General features: G+C 39.0%; 1 protein-coding gene across 1 annotated transcript in view; it reads right to left on the bottom strand.

The window, feature by feature from the left end:
- LOC123242130 (von Willebrand factor A domain-containing protein 5A-like) overlaps positions 1-7,538 on the bottom strand; it is a 31,694-nt gene extending 24,156 nt beyond the window's left edge. Inside the window, 7 exon segments of the mRNA XM_044669659.1 lie at positions 94-298; positions 2,627-2,741; positions 2,991-3,166; positions 3,327-3,549; positions 4,115-4,317; positions 4,440-4,491; positions 7,470-7,538. Of these exon segments, the coding sequence (XP_044525594.1) occupies positions 94-298; positions 2,627-2,741; positions 2,991-3,166; positions 3,327-3,549; positions 4,115-4,317; positions 4,440-4,482 (965 nt within the window). The 5' untranslated portion in view covers positions 4,483-4,491; positions 7,470-7,538.
- Between the last annotated feature and the right edge of the window lie 7,184 nt (positions 7,539-14,722).

Raw genomic sequence — 14,722 nt, 5'->3', positions numbered from 1 at the left:
CCATTCAGATTTAGCCCATGAGAAGGAAAAGGTGACGATGTTACAAGAGCAATTTAATCCCAAAGTTCCATTTTCACTTGGGACAAAAGACACATGCAAGAGAGATGTAGAGAGAGAGAAGCTGGTACCTTGGCACTTGCTATGCGTAACTGGGAACCCCTTTCAGAATTCATTGTTGCTGCCATGCTCGCTGAGCGGTCCACAAGGAAGATGAATTCACCAGAAGTGCTCTCTCCCTCAGCCTCAGGGATGCTAGGGTAGAAACTCACCATCACAGCTGGGTCTCCCATTATGGAACCTACCCAGAGGTAAAAACTTAAATATATGTGTGTGAATATACATATGTATACATATGTACATATATACATATACCTATATCTTCATATATACACATATTTATATACACACATATATGTATATAATATATAGATACACATATCTTGTGTATACACACACATACACGATAAGAACCTAGAAAACAAAATGATGTCAAAAAGTTGCTGAGTGAGGGTTGAGGGTTCAATGATTAATCTTGAGTTTTTATTTTTAGTTTGATTTTTACTCTACTTGCAAGAGGAGATCTGAAAACTCACAAATGTGACTATGATGAATTGTAGAGGAAAATAAACCATCAGACCCAAGGCATAATCCTAAATCTCTTGACATTACATGAAGAATACCATTAGAGAGGTATAGAGGACTACATCAGTATGTCGATCACATAGCAAGATTATAAACAAATATTGAATGGACGGTATTTAATGGGTATATGACATTTGCTCTCTTTAGGTAAGAGGCACACAGTATAAGAAGGGAAACCAGGGTTAGTCTTACATAAGAAATACATGGACTGTGTAACCCTTGGCAATCACTAAATCTCTCAGTTTTAGGAAATTTTCTTAACTAAGTTGCTAATAATGTCCTTAATTATATTAATGGAAGGAATTTCCTAAGCCAGGAGTTCATTTATATTAATAAAATTATAGGTCTGATATTTATCCTAGGACCTCGACCTCATAGACACTATTACATCATGAGTTAATTTCACTTGCTTAGAAAGAACCCCTCACAATCTGGTCTTTCTGGGAGAGAATGGGAGGTATTGAGATGGATACTGAGTTCCAACATTTTCATTATTAATTCCCAACTGGTGAATAAACTAGGTGAAAGAAAAGTTATCCTGTATCAGTGATGATGAACTTTTAGAGACCAAGTGCCCAAACTGTTCCCTCACACCGCATATCATAAGCTGCTCCCTTACCCCAGATAGGGGAGGAAGGAAGCACTCTGATTGGGCTGCTGGGCAGAGGAGTGGGTGAAGTGAAAAACATCCTCAGGCAGGTGGAGAAGGAGAGAGGAATAGCCCCATCTGGCACACATGCCATAGGTTCACCAACATGGCCTTATATGATAAAGTAGCCATCAAAATGGAAGCCATGGTTTCAGATTCGTGAACTGATGTAGAGATTTAAATAAAGCCTTGTTATTTGCATGTCAGAGTATCATCAATTATACTATCAGAAGATGATGGAGGCTACAACAAATGGAAACGGTATTTCCCCAATCATTTAAGCTGACTCTAAATCTTAGATGCCTTACAAGTTTCTAAGCCTAGTCACATAGTGGTTTGTGTCCTGTTCCATCTCATCTCTCACAAACAGGATAAGCCAATATTAAAATGTCTGAGAATTAAATTTCTGGGTATGGCAGATCTGGCTAGGGAAAGGATGGAAACAATACCATTTTGTCTCTAAATTGATGGGGACAAATATCTCATACTCTTATTTTCTAAATACTTATGTATGCCATGATAGTCCTTAGGTGCATTCAAAACCTGTTACTTCTAGCTCTAAATTTTTTGAATTATCATAACCCAGCACAGTGATTAGTAGGTCAAAGCCACTATCCAGGGAATTTTCAAATGGAGCAAACTAAGTATATACTCTTAGTCATATATTATTCAATATATTTTAATCAGTGACTTACAGGAAACTTACAGGCTGATCCAAAAGCAAAAGGGACAGGCAACTCATCACATGAAAGACTGCAAAAAGACTTATCTAGCTAGAAATATGGGCTCAATATAATCACTTTAAATTGAATATGAATAAAATGAACCAACAAAATGGACCATGCAAGGACATAGCAGGGAAGCTATAGATATACAGCAGTTTTTGTAAAAAGATTAGCCAATTAGGTCTTTCCTATCTCTTCCATTTCTGGCATTCTGGATCTCATATAAAATCATACTGGAGGAGAAAGTCTCATAGTTAAATGTTCAACAGTCAGAATACTGTCTATGCTCTTTCTTTAAGCCTTTCCATTTCTACATTTGGTATAATAATGAATTCCTTCCTCATATACCTTTAACTATAAATTACCTGAATAGATGACTTCAATTTAACAAGTTCCCTCTTAGTAAGATAATGAATTTCCCTTTTTGCATTCCTGAGAGTACTACTGTATACCATAATTATAGTAATCCCATTATGCAAACATTTTTACACCTCACAAGTATTTCAATACCTCTCTGAAATCTCTTTTTCACAGGAGGAGCAGTGACAGAAAGGTACAGACCAATATCTACAAGTCTAGGAGGTGAAGCTACCTCCTTGGATTGGCTCACCTGGTTTGGCATCAGCTTGAGGAAGCTCCAAGGAGACAGTGGGTGTGTTTATTCCCCTGTAGTAAACCAGAATCTCAACATCCCGGTCAAATTTGTGCCCTTCAGCTAAGGAAAGCTAAATGAGGATAAAGGTAGGCAGAGGAATAATAGGAAAAGAAAGAAATTCCAGGAACTCTTAGATGAGAACCAGGGGTTAAAGAGAAACTTCCCATAAAGAGCAAGTTCTAGGTCTAGATTTTAGGAAGAATGGGGAGAGGGTACAATATGACCCTCCTTTAGACCACAATTAGAAACAAGAAAGAAAGATTTGAGATGGGGGTAAGGAACAGAGGCACCAAAAGCAATGGTGCTCCTGTCTAGTTACCTGGGCAACTGTCTTGTCATCTGCCAAGTACTGCAGGGGACTCAGGGGACAGTTGGAATGGACCTTCTCAATGCCATTAGAGGAGCAGATATTGGCACTAACACTAAATGTGTAGGGCAGCTCCTTGCCAGGAATCCGGGCAATTTGAGAGGTGATGTTGTCAGTCTCAGTGGATTCTGTGAGAAGCCAAGGAACTCTCAGTACAGCAATGAGGTCAGGAGGAACTGAAGTCCCTTTTCTCACCTCAGCCACAATACCCAGTTGGACTCAGATGCTCCCCACCCCCTTCCATTCACAAGCTCCTGCCACTGCTATTGGAGAAGCCCAACTCCTCACCTTGGAGAAGATAGCGTGGGTTCAAGATGGCTGGCAGCACAAATCGAACAGCCCCATCTGCTTCAAGGGACAGTTCCTGAACATAGCTCAGGGTGACAGCAGCCTTCTGGCCAGGGGGAAGATTTCCTATACTACATCTGAAAATGTCCCCAGAGCCGCTATCCTGCTCCAGTAGGAAGGCTTCCTGGCCTTGGGAGATGGCATTCTCATAGTCCTCCTGAGCCTGAGGGAAAAGAAAGAATAGGAATGAGGAGGACTTGGGAGCAAGTAGAAGAGGAAAAAACTTTTATGGAGACAAGGAGAGGCAGAAATAATGAGAAGAATTAGAGGAGGCAGCTAGAGAGAAAAGCTACAGGGCTGACTTCTCTCCAAATGGTTTCAGTCAAGAATCAGAAATTTAGGGTCAGAAAGTCCCCCAATGATTATCTAGGTCAACTCTCTTATTTTACAGAAGACAATCCTATAGGTAAAACAGCAGCTCAAGAGCACAGCTGAGTAACTCAATGGATTGAGAGCCAGGCCTAGTGACGGGAAGTCCTAGGTTCAAATCTTACTTCAGAAATTTCCCAGCTGTGTGACCCCGGGCAAGTCACTTGACCCCCATTGCCTACCTTTACCATTCTTCTGCCTTGGAGCCAATGGAAGGTAAGGGTTTAAAAAAAACCCCAAAAAACCACCAGTTTAAGGGGGGACAAAAAAAACTTAATATTTCCAGCTGATACTAAACAAAAAATGCCAATCCAACATGAGGAAGAGAAAGGGGAGCACTGGGGTCCCATCCCTACTACCTGCTGCTTTTCTCGTATTTCTGCCACTATATTCTTGCCATCCACCACAGCCTGAAAGCTATAAACAGCAGAGTCTTCGTCCATGGGGAACACAAACAATGCTTCCACAGGGTCTGTTTCCTCATTCTTGTAGTCCAGGGTTGCAGACACATCTGCCACAAACTGATTGATAGACACATCCACCAAGATGCTCTTGAGAGGCACTGGAGGAGGGAAATGCATGTCAGCCTATAATTCTTAGTACCAAAGATTCTATTGAGGATTATAGAGTTCTGAACTAATCTCAACTTTCTCTTTTCCTTGCTTGTACTCATGGCAGACTTACCTGGCTGCTTAGAGAGGGTGAGAAGACCACAAGGATGTTCCATGCTGAAAATCTATTTAACAAAGAAAGGGAAGAAAATTGAAAATTCATAGAAACCTATAGATGTTGTACGAACATCATTGCCACCATGAATTTTTATTGGAACTAGAATTCAATGCCAGAAATAATCTATGAATTGAAGGCAGGAAAATTGGTAGGAAAGAAGTGATCAAAGAGAACAGCAATGTCTCCATTCTATCTGAGAGCCCAAGTGAGTCAAGTTCCTTAGTCTTAGGGTAGTGACCCCAAGTCAATTTTACTTACTGCTAGAATTTTATTAAATGATACACATTTAAAACCCACAGTGTCAGTAGAAGAAAAGTGATCCCTTCAGCCCCAGAATGTGAGAAACTCCATCTTTATTCAGGGAGGAACTATTAAGTCAACAAAAGGCTTTTTTTTTCTTTTGATAAGTAGGGTTTATAGTAGGAACTGAATTGTTTTCAAAGGGAATCTGTCATTGCTGAAATATTCTCAAAAGGATATTTGGAACTATACTGGAATTTTTTAAATTTTGTCCTTGGTGTTCCTTAGCAGCCCCCGTTCATTCCATGTTTCAGTACTCTTGATATTATTTTTATAAGACCAAGGTGTACTTTTGAATTCTTCTTTCACGACTTGTCCTTGCTTTCCTCTTCTGTACATCTTTTTAAAAGATCTAAATTGGTTGAGGAGTTTTTGTAGCACTCATAGGGAGTTTTGATTTAGGCAACACTTATTTGTCTTCCTAAGGGGAATTTTTGAAAATGTTCATTTTTGACAGTAAATTTTAATCTAAGGTCACCAACAATGGCTAGTCGAATGAAGGACAAAGCATTTATTAAGCATTCATTATTTGTAAAGTATTGTGATAAGCTTATAAAGCAAGATATTTTCAGCTTTTAAGTGCCTCCAATCTAATACAAAATTTCAAAAGATTTACTATATTTCTTATTGCTTTGGAAAACCTGTAGAAATATAGCTCTTAAAATTCAATTTATTCTGTCTCTGAATCCACTGAAATTTTCTCTTAAATTCCGGAGTACATCAGATTCTGCCTGGTTTCCACACTTATAACAAATTCTAATCTAGAGTGACCATTTCCATATTACCTGCACCCACCAAACAGTCAGATTCAGAATAGAAGTTCCCTTGGCACTCTCTCTCTCTCTCTCTCTCTCTCTCTCTCTCTAAATAAAAACCTTACCTTCTGTCTTGGAGTCAATAATGTGTATTGGCTCCAAGGCAGAGGAGTGGTAAGGGCTAGGCAATGGGGGTCAAATGACTTTCCCAGAGTCACACAGCTGGGAAGTGTCTGAGGCCAGATTTGAACCTAGGACCTCCCATCTCTAAGCCTGGCACTCAATCCACTGAGCTACCCAGCTGCCCCTGTTTTTTCCTCTTTTTGAAGGATGAAAAGAATGTTATTGTAAAGAAATATATTAATTGTTCTGTTGGGGACAAGAAGGAGAAGGAACTTGTTCCAGTGGATGTCTGGAAAACTGAAACATTTGAGTCAAATTTATGATGTGTCCCAGATTCTTTATTTCTTCTGTAATATATCCTGATGACAACATTTACCATGTCTTTTCTCCTACCACAGGTCTTTTCACTACTCTTCTTCTCCTCTGCCTTTCTACCTCCAGTTCTTAGATTCCCTTAACAGAGTATCTTCTAAATATACTGTAGTAGCCAGAAAATAGAGACTCATAGTTCATAGCTTGACAGCACTATGCTCTGTTGATCAGGGTAGCTACCAGAGACTCATAGCTCATAACTTGGCTCATAACTTGACAGCACCATGCTCTATCGAACAGTACCACTACTCCCTTAATAGAGTAGCCCTAACCCTTAACCCGGAACCTTAAAATTCCTACGGGACTCCCACTAAGAAATGTCTGGCTATTGTTAAGCTCCAGGACACCTGTACCTGTCTCCCAGCCCCTGAAATGTATATATTCCCTCCTCTGAATACACCACTCGGGATTCTTTTGCTGAATTCCTCCAGCATGCACTGGTAATAAAGCTTTCTCCTGCTTTGATTGCACTGTCTCTTGTGTTCCTTTGGTGGCCACCCATTCGAACCCTAACAATACTCTGGACCCAAGATCTGAATTGGAGACCTGTTTCTGAATGTTATCTCAGTGGGCAATTCACTTCCCCTGGGCTGGCCTCAGTTTTCCTCTGGTAAATGAGAAGCAAGTACTTCTTAGGGCACTTTCTAGTTTTAGCATTCTGTCATTTGGAAAACGTTGATCTTGTTCTCCAGGCCTTGTATGATTCGCTCTAAGAAGTAATCAGAAACAGGTCTCCAATTCAGATCTTGGGTCCAGAGTTCTTTTCAATATGCAACCTTTCCCCACATTCTTAGGAAGATGGGAAGGCTAAAATTGGGGACGATTCCCAAAGATAGCAAATTTACATCGGACTACGCCGACTTGGGAAACTCAGGGTTAGAGCCTTTCTCCATCCCACCTAGCGCCACACCCTCTCTACTTTGCACAAGAGATGCAGGCTGGTCCGGAATCCGCCGCTGCCCAGCGGTGAGGGTGCGGTTTCGTTTAAGGAAGAACTCCCAGCATGCGAACAGGAGTTAATCCAGGGGCTGGGGACCCTTGCATTCAGGATCGCGAAGGACCAGACTTCCTTAGTTGCAAAAAGCTGAGCTGGAGGGAGGCTACCGGAGGGCAAGGGAGCCACTCCCGTCTGCAACTGCGCAGATGGGAGTGAAGAGGGCACGGGATACCCGAGAGGGAGACCTTAAGAAGAGAAGGAAATAAAGCCATCCTATACCCCTCAGGCTCCTGGGCTATTCCTGAAGGGAATAGAAAAAATATAGTCCTTGATCCTGAACAAGAATACCTAGACTTACTGGGAGGGTTAGGTGGGACAAGAGGGGAAACGACTCATGCACACCATTAGCAAAGGTATCTTGGGGAATGGAGTCCTGAGGGAAGGAAAGAAGGGAGAGCGAATAAAAAAAAATGTCTCTGGAGAAGGAATGTCAATTACCTGCTCAGAAGTACTTCCCGATTTCCAGTTTCCCGGGAAAGTGAAAGAATCAGTTGTTTATATTTCTGAAAAGCCCCGCCCTCCCATGGGTACTGACAACCTACTAGAGGGAAAGAATCAGCTGTTTGAGTTTCAGGGAAAGCCTCACCGTTTACGTCCCTTACTTTCAAGGGATTGTATGCAAATTCCTTATCCCACATTCAAACGTTCTCCAGATAGCTCAAAAATCCCTTAAACCTGAGATTATCAAAAGTCATAGTCTTTTGTATCCCTGGAATTTTTTTAGGGAGTCCGTAAAGACGCTATTTTTATGATGATACTAAGACAGCGTTTACTTATTAAAATATTCCTCCCTTGTCCAAGAACGTTGCTGTGTGTAGCCAGGCTTTCTTCATAAACTTCAATAAAAGCAAATTACAGTAAATTTAATGTAAAAGCCAACATGAGAATCCAGCTGCTTTCTTTTAAACCAGATCTTAGAAATTAAAAAAAGAAATAGTGAAACAATGCCACTTTTCATTGCTGTTGTTTTGGAACAGTTATCTCCCCCACCCCCAATGTAATTTATATAAAATTTGATGGGTTTGTTTTTTTTTAATGAATTAGTATTTTGAAAAATTTATAAGCTTCCTTTAAATCCCAAAACCCACTTTCTGCCAGAAGACTTCCCAAACGCCTGTTAATTGCAGTCCTTTCTCTCTTTTAATCATTTCCTATTGTCTCGGAAATTTACCCACTGCCCCAATTTAAACAATTTAGATAAATAAAGTCAAAAGCCAAATTTCTCCAAGTCAAGGTAAAATTTTAGTGTTTATTGGAAGAGGGCCAAATCCTCCATATAAACCCCAATGCTGCGTGCCAATTATAGTTAGAAACCAGCAGTCTACAAATGCTCAGCAGCAGAGACCTGGTTTTTATACCAAGACAATAACAAAGTGAATATTTCCAAACAAGGATTATGATTTATACTACAAGACATAACTTTTTTAGAAACGGTTACCCAATTACAAAGCTGATTGGTTAGTTCATTTAGGAAGACCCATATTAGTCTTAAGGTCAAATTATAAGACAATACCCTTATTAAGAAATACTGATGACCATTATCTCAGGGCTCATCTGATCTGTTGGGAGGATGGTTGTTTCCAAATAGGAAAGGATAAGCATTCTTGCATCATATCAGGACAAAATGCAGCATTCCTGGACCTGAAACTTACATGTTCAGCATCTCATAATAGAAGGGAAATATGACTTAGGGAGGAGTTGGAAACCCCCTTAGAAGCAGTTTTTATGCTTTAGTTAGAGATCCTTATAAAGTCATGAATTCTATTAATTGTAATTAAGATTATAATAGAATTATACTAATCACTTTAAAATCACAATATTGATTAGGTTTAAACTTATTATCATTAAAATCCAATCAAGTATAAGGGGTTATGTCCTCTACATAACTTTGTGTATGTTTGTTTGCATGTGCTTTTTCCCATTATATTTTTAAAATATTTATTTGTGTTTATTACATTAAAAATACCCAGTTAACTCTCTTCCTTCCCTACTTCCATTAGAGAAGGCATCAGTTGACAAAATGTTGTATGTATGTATGTATATAAAACTCCACCTTACTTATTTCTATTTATCAGATTCTTTCTCTGAATGCGAACATACACAAGTCATTATTCAAATAATATTTCTGTCGCTGCATACAGTGTACTCTTGGATTCTGCTCCTTTAACTCTTCATAATTTCATGTAGGTTTTTCCAGAAATTATTTTCCAAAAATAACCTGTTTTTTCATTTCTAAAGGTGCAATAATATTCCATCACAATCATATGCCACTACTTTTTTAGCCATTCCGTAACTGATGTATATCTTTACCACAACAAAGGGAGGTGCTATAAATATTTTAGAACATATAAGTTTTTTCCTTTTCCCCTGATCACCTTAGTAAATAAACCTAATAATGGTATTGCTGAGTTAAAAGGTAAACACAGTTTTATAACTCTTTAATCATAATTGCAAATTGTTCTTCAAAATGACTGGATCAAATCACAGTTCCATCAACAGTGTATTGATGTGGGGGTGGGGGGGGGTGGGGGGGACAGCTGAGTAGCTCAGTGGATTGAAAGTCAGGTCTAGAGACTGGAGATCCTAGATTCAAATCTGCCCTCAGACACTTCCTAGCTGTGTGACCCTGGGCAAGTCACTTAACCCAGATTGCCTAGCCCTTAACACTCTTCTGCCTTGGAGCCAATGCACAGTGTTGACTCCAAGATGGATGGTAAGGGTTTTAACAAACAAACAAAAAACAAAAACAATGTATTGATGTCCCAAATTTTCCACATCCCCTCCAACAGCAGTCATTTTGCCCTTTTGTCATTTTAGCCAACCTGATAGGTATGAGATGATATCTCAGTATTGTTTTGATTTGTATTTCTCTAATCAATAATGATTGTAGAGCATTTTTGGGGGGTAAATTTACATGTATTTTGATTTTGTTAACTAGGAAAAACACAGAACCACTAAAATGATCAGAAATACCAAATCTTTTATCAGTTAAGAGACAAGTTCATAATATTTGCTGCCACAAAATCAAGTATTTTAAAACCACACAGAACCAAAGGCTCTGAGACTCTGGGAACACTGTCTCTAAGAGAATGTACTACTCTAGATGATTCTCCAAAGAGTAACAAAACTTGGGGGTCTTGTATACCTTTTGGATGAATAAGGTCAGGGAAGAATGATTGACTAGCTCTACATAGGATACAAGGAAGGAAGGAACCCAGGGCTTGACAGACAGGACAAGGTTGATGCTTTGCATTAGCTAATGCCTCCAGGGAGGGGCTAGAATACCCAGTTAATGTTGATAAGCTTTAAAAACTAGACAAGGATACCTAGGGCTTGACTACTAATATTATCTAGACTGGGATCATTAAGTCCCTCAACTATAGTTCAGTTCCATGGTGGGGTCAGTCAAATTACTCAGCTCAGTCAGGAACAAGGAGAGTTCCTAAAGGACAAGGGGCAAAACTTGAGTTTTCCAGAAATAGAGTTGACAGTTTCTTCATCCAAAAACTGTCTGTTCATAACTTTTGACCATTTATCAGTTTGGGAATGGCTGATATTCTTATGTTTGATAAAGTTCTTTATACATTTTAGATATGAGACCCCTATCCAAGAAATTGACTATAATTTCCTTCCCCTCCCCCCAAATTGCTTCTTTCTTTCTAGACTACTTTAGTTTTATTTGTACAAAATCTTTTCCATTTAATGTATTCACAATTACCTATTTAACATCTCAGAATGCTTTCTTGTATTCATAAATTCTTCACCTATTTATAAATCTAATAAGCAGTTTGTTCCCAGTTCTTTTAATTTTTTTATATCTCCCTTTTAAACTCCCTTAGGTCAGGGACTCTTCTTTTACCACTTTTTTATACATGGAGACCTTGGCACTGTGCTTTGCACAAGATTTGGAGCATAGAAATGTTAATTGAATAAAAGAATGAATTTCTAATACAGTCAGTCCAAAAACATTTACTAAGCACCTATTATTTATATGCCAACTACTTCCAAATTATTAGGAATACAAACTGGAAAAAGGCAGAGTCCCAGGACTCAAGGAATTAACAATCTAATGGAAGAGACTTTTTTCTCCCCAAAGGAAGCTAAAAAGAGATGGGTAAGGAAGAAAGAAGAAAGCATAGTAGTATGATGGGAAATTCCATCAAAGGGAATTTAAGCATTGATTGGCCTGGTTGCTTTCTTTAAATGGAAGTTTAGGGAGGAAACCTTTGCTTTCCAATCAGAGAGGCTCATGCTGTCTTCATCAATGATGAGGTTTCTCCTCTTGAGGTTCCTAGGAGCATGATGGAAAATTCCAAAGGAGTGCAGCTGAGTGGAAAATAAGCCAAATATTGATATCTATCACCTACATAAAATATCTTGATTATCCTTAATCATTTTAATATAGGTTTAAAAGAATCCTGATACCATAAAGTTTGAAAACTACTACCATAAGCAACTCCTGAACTAAGGAGGAAGATGAGTAGCAAGGCAGTAAATGAAGGAATTGGGATGGAGCAGAAAATCTTTAAAACTGATAGTGTTGATTTGTTTGTCATCTGTCAAGTCCCTGTTTGTCACCCTCATGAACATCTCTCCCTGTGATTTATATTCTCTGTTCTCTTGGGGGTGAGAGAAGGGAAAAGGAAGGCAGAAGAAGGGATGGGCTCCTTTGGTAGGCCAGGAAGAATGTGAAGTATTACCGGAAGTCTAAATCATACATAATAGAACTTATCCCATGACTCTAGAATATGTTTTCTTTGTACAAAATCACAAGGTATGTCTCTTCACATGCACTGATAGAATATCACAAATCTCATGATTAAGAACATTTTTGTTCTGGGGTTTTCTTGTATAGGGACAGCCTAGGCATAATTAAAAACCTTTCTGTTTTTGCTGCTTTTAATATAGGCCTTTTAGGTCAGAGAGTCAGTCAATAAACATGTAATAAGCTCCTACTAGGTGCCAGATATTGTAAGTGCTGGATCACAGGGTTAATGAGTAGGCAACAATTTATTATTTAAGATCAGGATCAGGACCCTGCCATTTCCAGAGATATCTATCTTGACTAGTGTTTTTTCTATTATTATTTTTTCATTTCTAAATCCCCACAGTACTTATCTAATAAATTGCTCTCTCTTCTCAGTGGGCTCTCTATATCTGGAGGTATATCAGGGGACAGGGACCCAGAGGAATATCTAGAACATTTAAGCCCTTAGGCAGTATGGAAAACATTACTGCTCCTCCTGCTGATAAGGAATTTGCTGCTTGGGATAGGGGAGCAAACTGACTCAACATTATTGTCACCCTATCCCTGAATGATGCTGAGAAAAAAGTAGCATTTGGGCTCCCTGGCTAAGGCCCAGGCTTTGCCCCATGAAACTGAGGAGTTCAAATACTTAGCCGAAGGGGTACATCCACCCTGGAATCATAAATTTTCTGCCTACTTAGTCATTTCTCTTGGCCAAGTAAGTGACCTAGACTGTCCTTATTTCTTTTGGACCTTTCCTCTTAATTCCATTAGGGAAGATGAAATTGTGTTCAAATGACCCAGAAGAGGACAAAGTGCAACTTTGGAATCTCTCCAAGTCCTTTGCTGAAATGTCAAAGACAAGAAAGGAAAACAGTAGGATTGTGAGCTGCTATAGTAACTCATCTACTTGGATCTGAGGCCTTCAGTAACTTGATGGCAGTGCCCAAAGTTCTTAAAGTTTGAGTAGCTTGTGAGTGCTTCCCCCTCTGCTTTCTTAGTCCCCGCTTTCCTGTTCCCACTGCAACCACCTTACTTATTCCCCCCATGGAATAAGAAGGGGTCTGAGCAGTGAGGCAGCAAATTAGGGAGTTGGGATAGAGAAAAAAATCTGTAAAAGTGATAGTACTGATTTATTTGTCATCTCTAATGTCCGTCTCTGTCACCTCTACATCAACTTCTCCCCCTTTAGCTTTAACCACTTTTCTTCCAGGAATGATCTAAAAGACCTACCTGCCTCCATTCTCTTCTATTCCATTCCATCCAAAACAGATTAATTTTCCTCATGTATTTTGTTGTTGCTGTTGTTCGATTGTGCCCAACTCTTAGAGACACCATTTGGAGACTATCTTGCCAAAGATGCTGAAGTAATAAGGAAACTGAGGCAAGCAGGGTTAAAAATGACTTGTCCAGGGTTATACAGCTAGTGTCTGAGGCCAGATTTGAATTCAAGATGAGTCTTCCTGACTTCAGGCCTACTTAGCTGCCTTTTCTAAAAAAAAAAAGCTCTGATCAAACTATAGCATTTTCAAAACATTTTAATTTCTTTGAATGCCACAAAAACTTGGTCTGATTTGAAACTCTTTTGTGGCCTAGCCCTAATTTCTTTGTCCAACCCTGTCTACTCTTTCCCTTCACATACTTTACATTCCAACCAAAAGGGATTATTCAACATTCCCTAAATATAGTCAATGACATAATGCTGAAAGAGATCTTAGATCTTTCATTCTACAAATGAAGAAACCTCCATGCCTTGATTACATTCTCTTCTCTGCCTCAAAGTCCTTCCTTTGTTGTTTTTGTTCAGTTTTGGTGTCCTACTCTTCTTGACCCCATTTGAGATTTTCTTGGTAGACATACTGGAGTGGTTTGCTACTTCCTTCTCTAGCGCATTTTACAGATGAGGAAACTGAGACAGTTAAATGATTTTCCTAGGGTCACACAATGTCTCAGGCAGATTGAACTCAGGCCCAGCACTCTATCCATTGAGCCATTCTTCAAATCCCAGCTCAGATGCCATATTCTCCATAAAATCTTCTTAGCTTCCCTGGACAGGAGATTCCTTTCAACAAGCTCTTTGTTGAGAGCTTCCTTTCTTTAATGGGACAAATATCTAGAGTTGAAAGTGATCTCAGGCTATCTAGAAAGGCTCTCTCATTTTATAGATGAGAAAATTTGAAACCTAGATGGTTAAGAAACTTGCCCAAGATAAAAAAAAAAAAAATTAATATTACAAGTAGAGTTTGAACCAAGGTCCTATGGCTCCAAAACTAAGGTTCTTTCTGGTAACATATCCTTATCACATTCTACATTTTATGCTCATTCTCCATACATATGTCCTATTTACCCTATTAGATCATTAGCACTTTAAATCAGTTACCAGGTCTTTTTTTATTTAAAAAAAAATCTTCCAGTATACCCAACATAGTGTATTACACAATGTAGTCAATCAATCACTAAACATTTATTAAATGACTTCTATGTGCCAGACACAGTGTAAAATGCTGGAATACTTAGGACATATATAAAGTTGCAAAAAAATAGTCCCTGTCCTCAAAAAGCTTACAATCTAATGAGGAGATAACATGCAAACAAATATATATAAAGCAAGCTATATACAGAATGAATGGGAAGCAATTAACAGAGAGAGAGAGAGAGAGAGAGACAGACAGAGAGAGAGAGAGAGAAAGAGAGAGAGAGAGAGAGAGAGAGAGAGAGAGAGAGAGAGTGAGCACTGGAATTAAATAGGAATGGGGAAGACTTCCACTAAAAGAAGGATTTTAGTTGGTACTTGAAGAAGCTAGGAAGGTTAGTTGGTGATAGTAGGTGAAGCAGAGAAGGGAAAACATTCCATGCCTGGAGGAAAAGCCAGAAAAAATGCCTGGGGCTGAAAAATGGAAATATCATGTTTCATCAATAGCCAGGAGGTCAATATCACTGGCTA

This window comes from Gracilinanus agilis, chromosome 3 (genome assembly GCF_016433145.1).
Source record: "Gracilinanus agilis isolate LMUSP501 chromosome 3, AgileGrace, whole genome shotgun sequence".
NCBI classification, from domain to species: domain Eukaryota; kingdom Metazoa; phylum Chordata; class Mammalia; order Didelphimorphia; family Didelphidae; genus Gracilinanus; species Gracilinanus agilis.
The sequence above is the reverse complement of the archived record's forward strand: the minus strand, read 5'-3'. Positions and strand labels throughout refer to the sequence as shown.